The sequence below is a fragment of the Physeter macrocephalus genome, chromosome 17 (assembly GCF_002837175.3).
Source record: "Physeter macrocephalus isolate SW-GA chromosome 17, ASM283717v5, whole genome shotgun sequence".
Taxonomy (NCBI): domain Eukaryota; kingdom Metazoa; phylum Chordata; class Mammalia; order Artiodactyla; family Physeteridae; genus Physeter; species Physeter macrocephalus.
This window is the reverse complement of record NC_041230.1, coordinates 47,540,556-47,546,555: the sequence shown is the minus strand read 5'-3', so window position 1 is coordinate 47,546,555 and position 6,000 is coordinate 47,540,556. Positions and strand designations below refer to the sequence as shown.

Here is a 6,000-nt window from a genome sequence, read left to right as displayed (position 1 = left end):
CTCCCCCAGAATTTTCAGGGAGAGCAGGGCCCTGCCCACACCTTGATTTGGACCTTCTAGGCTCCAGAGCTGTGAGATGATGCAGTTCTGTTGTTCCAAGGCACGTAACTTTGTGGCACTCTGTTACAGCACCGCCGGGGAACTCATCTATCAGGCCATCATCCGTGGCCACAGGCGACCTTGTTCCCGTGACTCCAGCCTTAGCCTGGGTAGTAAATGATACTGGGGAATCGTGTGTTCCTTCTCCTCCCACGGGGCAGCAAGCGGCCGTGAACCTGGCTCTGAGACAGGCTCTTGGGGACCCCAGCTGGGGGAGCGAGGGAGTGGCCTCAAGAGGCCTCAGGTCCACAGGCAGAGAACAAGGCGGTGCTCAGAGCAAAGAGTGAACCTCAGAGGAAAGCAGGAAGCTTCTTAGCCTGGCCAAGACTCCGTTTCCTTCCTCAGAGGGTATGTTGAGGGTTAACTGTGCCCATGTGCCCGGCACAGGGTCTGGCACCAAAAGGTCCAAGTTTCTGCTGTTCCCTCCTCCTCCCCACAGCCCACCTCACGTTTCTTTTAGTAAATTCAAGTGAAAACAACAGCAATAACTTCCTTCTGAAACGTAAGAGGAGAGCTCTAAAAGCACGAAGGCCAGGAATAAGCTGTGGACTTAAACAACCGAAAAAAGAAAAAAATTTGCAAATAATCAAGTCTCACCTAGGTGCGCGCCCCCAGCCAACTAAAGGAAAACGTGAGTCCCTGCTGGGCCTCCTTATGACTCGAGGTATGTGGAGTCACTCATTTAAGGCTAACTATAAAACGAAAACACATACAGCTGGACTTTCAAGTCTTTTCCAAACACGTTTACTACCTTCCCGTGAAACTCCCCAAGGCCAAGCAGCCCTCGCTTTGCACCAGTATAAACAGAAGCTGAGGCAGACGGAACATACGGGCTTCAAAACGATATACTCTGCAGACGGAAGAGCGACGTCCGAGCGCAGGGCGTCCGGAGGGAGCGGGACGCTGGCGCACGCTCCCCGTCGCATGGCGGCCCCTGCCCACCACGGCTATAATGGGGACCAGCAGAGCCTGGCCGGCGGGCCACCACTAACAGGGTCTGCCTCGGACCGCAGCGTTTTCTGTCCCCATGTACTTTTCAGCTCTGCTCCTGCACTCCTGGGGGCAGCGGAAAATGAGGAGGATTCAAGTCTGCTTGGCAGGTATGAGTGGATTCTCGGTTATCCCAGGAATGCTCCCTGGCGGAGGTGGCGTCCATACTACTGGGCCACCAGCGGGTACTGCCGGGCACTTTCATTCACTCGACAGTTCTGCACGGAGCGTCATCTATGTGCTCGACGCAGCTCTAGGTGTTGCACCGGGAAACAGCAATGAGCAGGTCGAACAAAACCGGGGCCCGCATCTCGAGGAATTACCTGCTCGCAGGTAGAAGGACAACACAGATAAGGGCAGAGTATGGCTGGTGATGTGCACACAGTCCTACGGGCGACTGCGGCGGGGGGAGGACGGGCAGCGCTGGGGCATGGACAAGCTCTTTGAGGAGCTGACAGGTGACAGGCGCCTAGAGGGTGAGGAGGACTCAGCCACGCAGGGCTACAGAGGAATACCTTTCTTGACAAAGGGAAGAACAGAGAGCAAAGGCCCCACGACAGCTCTCAAATCTGCCCCAGATTCCTCCATATTCCTTCCAGCAGGAGGCACAGCCCATGGCCTTCCCTTTGAATCCGATGGTCGCGGGACTGCTTCCCCCCATGGTGTACGGTGGAAGTTGATGCCCTGTGACATCCGGGGAGGGTCAGAAAAGCCACGTAGCTCCTGCTATGTTACTGAACACCTGCCTTACGGGAAGGCAACCAGGCTGAGACCGCCGTGCTGGAGCCCAGCTGAGCGCACCCCTCCTGCCAGCCCAACAAGGCACTGGACCTGGGCGAAAAGCCACCTTAGACCCTCTAGACCAGCCTCTCCGGGACGGAACACCGCTACGTGACCCCATATCCACCGCCATGTGGTACAGGAGATCCAACCAGCTAAGCCCTATCCGAAGTCCTGACCCAGAAAATCACGAGATCTAATAAAACAGTCATCGTTTCAAGCCAGCAAATTGTGGGGTACTTTGTGTCTTAGCGATAGATAAATGAAAGAGGCCCCAAGCTGATAACAGGACGATGAAATGAAACATACATGTGAGCTTCCTGGCACCGAGTGGGCTCGCAGCAAATGTTAGATCACGTTCCTTGTGACGATAGAGTTTGACTGCCTTTCGGTTTCATTGCCTATTTTTACACTATGCTGCATTAAATCATAAATTACAGGCAGCTTACCCACGTCTGATTGTTACTGGGCACTTGGCTTTATTGGACTCTCAAAGTTAGAAAGTGACAAACATGTAAACTGAGGCGGTTTCTCTTTGCTCTCCACTGAGGAGGGTTCTGGAAGGAGGTTCTTCAGTGGGAAAGAGTGTGGTCTCGATTGTTCTGCGCCCGACATGTGTTTCAAGACCCCGTTTCAAGACCTGTGGCAAGCCAGGTGTGTGTGCCGGGAAGTTTTAAAATCACTTTCTAAGCACTATCATTTTTCTTTCCTCAACAGCACGGATTTTTGAGCTCGAATGTGTTTCTGCACTAAGGAGAACGGGCAGTCTCCCTTGAAATGTTTCCTCACGGAGGTGTTTTTCAGATCAGCCTCTAGAAGAGGCTGGAGAAGTTAGTGACCATGAGCACGCATTTTTGGAGCCAGGTGGGCCTTGGTGCGAAACCTGGATCCTCCCTTTAGAGCTGGAGAGAGACTGGGCATGTGGGTGAACCTTTATAAACCTCAGTTTACTCCGCCGTGAAATGGGGATAAACACAGTGCCTCCCTCCCAGTTTGCTTGTGAAGTTTAAATGAGATAACGTCTGTGAAGCCCTTAACGAAGCGAGAGCTCAAAAGAATCGATCTAATAAAAATGGTCCTTGTTACTTCTGCTGTGGCAGGAGTTCTCAGATTTAGCAAGTAAAAATACAAGATGCCCGACGACGCCTGAATTCCAGATCCACAATGAATAATGTGTTGGCAGAGTACGTCCCAAATATCCCATGGGATAGACTTACACGAAAAGTCATTCACTGTTCATCTGAGATTCAAATTTTACTGGGTGTCCTATATTCGTTCCTAGATTATGATGACTGCTATTCACCATGACAACCCATCCCGATCGCCTGAGTATGTGGCTCCCCGAGACCCCTGATCACACCGTCCCCCATTTTCTCATCTTTAATAAAGCCTCTCATCTCTTGGGTTCTCCCCTCCAGCCTCACTGTGGACTGCTAGTAATTAAGACAGGCCAAGGGGCTGCTCTAGAAACGCGAACCCTGTAACTCTTTCTGGAGCGACAGCGCCGCAGTTATTACATAAGCAACTCTCTACAGCAGCGTCCTGAGCTTCGCTGCGGACAGGCTGCTGTTTGTACCATTTCCAACCTCCTGCTGCACAGCCTCGCCTCCCGCTACACTTCCTCCCTCTCCCATCCTTTCCTGCGCCTGAAGTCTGGCTCCATTTGAAGTCTCTCCCCCTGCCCTTGTCTCATTTTTTTTTTTCTTTTTCCCCACGTAATATAGTGTAGTTTATTACGTAAGTGATTTATCGCATGCACCTTAACGTATAAGGAGCGAAACTTCTTTAAAATAAACCCAACTGAGAGGATAATCTCTATGGGCAAAATGTACTTGGACTTAATTTCTCTACTGGGTATTACACGCTATATAATTGCCTTAAACAGAAGCTGCACACGCTAATTTAGCTTGGCACCGGTGTCTGGCTTCACAGAACGCTCAAGTTACACGCTGGGTTTTGCTACAAATCCTTCACTCCACCAGAAGGAACTCAACAGCACCCCTTAAAGAAGTTATTCAGCCTGACTCCCCCGCTGAGATAGGGGTAGGGGTGGGGGAGGAGCGCAGCTGACTGTGGGCTGGATTTGCGTGGGGCGGGGAAAGGCCTTTGTCATGGGAGAAGAGGCAGAGCTGCCAGCCTGTGTCTAAGCGGACTGGGCTCGGGACCTCAGCTTCACTCCCTGCTCGGATGTGTGTTCAACAGACAAAATTGCTGCTCCCTGGCTGGCACTGGATGTGGGATATATGCTTAATTCAGGTTGATCACGCTTGTCCTTCTGTCTCCTGTGGATGGATTAACCAACGTGTTCATGTACTCACTGACTCCTTCACACATTCATTCATTCGTTCGTTCCACAGACACTGAGCTCATCTCGGGCCCCAGGGCAGTGGTGGGTCCGGAGCTTCAGGAATAACAGTGAACCACAAACAACGCCTGCCCTTACTGGGGTGACAGGCGGACGGGGGAGATGGGGGTTAATTAAATAATCACACAAAAAAGTGTACAGTGACGAATGGTGACAGGGCAGTGGAGGAGAGGTGCTGGGGGCTCTGAGAGCCCTTGGTGGGGCTGGAGAAAAACTCCTCAAGGAAGAAGCTTTTAGAGGATGTACGAGTTCCCTTCGGCTGCTGTAACAAATTGCCCGAAACTCAGCGGCTTATTTTCTTACAGTTCCGGAGCTCAGAAGTCCAAAATGGGTCTCACTGGGCTAAAATCAAGGTGTCGGCAGGGCTCCGCTCCTTTCTGGAGGCTCTAGGGGAGAATATGTTTCATTATCTTTTCCTGCTTCCAGAAGCCGCCCCTATTCCTTGGCTCACGGCCCCCTCCTCCGTCTTCAAAGGTGGCAACACCAGGCTGAGCCTTTTTCACTCTGCCTTCTCTCTGGTCGTGACTCTTCGGCCTCCCTTCTCCCCGTTTAAGGAAACCTGTGATTGCTGTGGGCCCTCCTGGATCATCCAGGATACTCTCCCAATTTTAAGGTCTGCTGATGTACAATTTTAACTGCACCTGCAACCTTAATTCCTCGTTTGCTACGCGACCTCACATATCCACCGGTGTAGGGGTTCAGATGTGGACATCTTTGGAGCCATTATTCTGTCAAACACCGATGGGATCTAAAGAGCGAAAAGGAGGAAGAATATTCGAGGCAGAGGCGGAGCTTTGTGAAGTAGGTGTTGATGGCACGGATGCAGCTGGGAAACAGGGTAACGGGGGTGTAGGGAGCTGGGGCTACATGAGGCTGGAGAGGTGAGCAAGGCCAAACCCTGCAGGGCGTGGTAGGCCACAGGAAGGATTCTGGGCTTCATCCCCAGAGCACGAAGAAATCTTTTTAAACGTTTCTATCAGGGGATAAGATGCTGTGTTGTACTGAATCTAACACTATAGATGGCATTATTTATCTTGCACTAAAAAAAAGAAGTATGCCAATTAAAATACGGCACACTACTTTCTTGTTACTTAGAATTTTTATTTTATACTTATTTTTAAAGAACTCCTTGAGGGACTTCCCTGGTGGCGCAGTGGTTAAGAGTCTGCCTGCCAGTGCAGGGGACACGGGTTTGAGCCCTGGTCTGGGAAGATCCCACATGCCGCGGAGCCACTAAGACCGTGCGCCACAACTACCGAGGCTGCGCTCCAGAGCCGCAAGCCACAACTACTGAGCCCGCGTGCTGCAACTAGTGAAGCTCACGCCCCTAGAGCCTGTGCTCCACAATAAGAGAAGCCACCGCAATGAGAGCACGTGCACCGCAACAAAGAGCAGCCCCCGCTCGCCGCAACTAGAGAAAGCCCATGCGCAGCAACGAAGACCCAACGCCGCCCAAAATAAATAAATAAATAAATTTAAAGAACTCCTTGAGATTTAATTAGACCTCTATTTTTGTCATAGGCAACTCTTCCGCCTATAATAAAAATAAAAGCGAGGAAAACAATAAGGCATTCCTCAAACTTCTTCACGGTTAAGTAAGAATCTCTCTCCCCTGAATAACAGTTTAACTCTGAATCACTGATGCCCATGTTTCTCCATACACTGTCTTCTGTGCCATCAAAAGCACGGGTGATGCAGCCTTTCTTAGAAGAATCCGTTGGAAAAAAAATGAAAACCACTGGCGCTGTGCTCTCAAGCTGGCTCTA

General features: G+C 51.1%; 1 protein-coding gene across 1 annotated transcript in view; it reads right to left on the bottom strand.

The window, feature by feature from the left end:
- Positions 1-773: 773 nt before the first annotated feature.
- The window catches only part of WWOX (WW domain containing oxidoreductase), an 818,391-nt gene continuing 813,164 nt past the window's right edge, over positions 774-6,000 (bottom strand). The window contains 2 exon segments of the mRNA XM_055078924.1: positions 774-947; positions 949-1,155. Coding sequence (XP_054934899.1) covers positions 774-947; positions 949-1,155 — 381 coding nt within the window.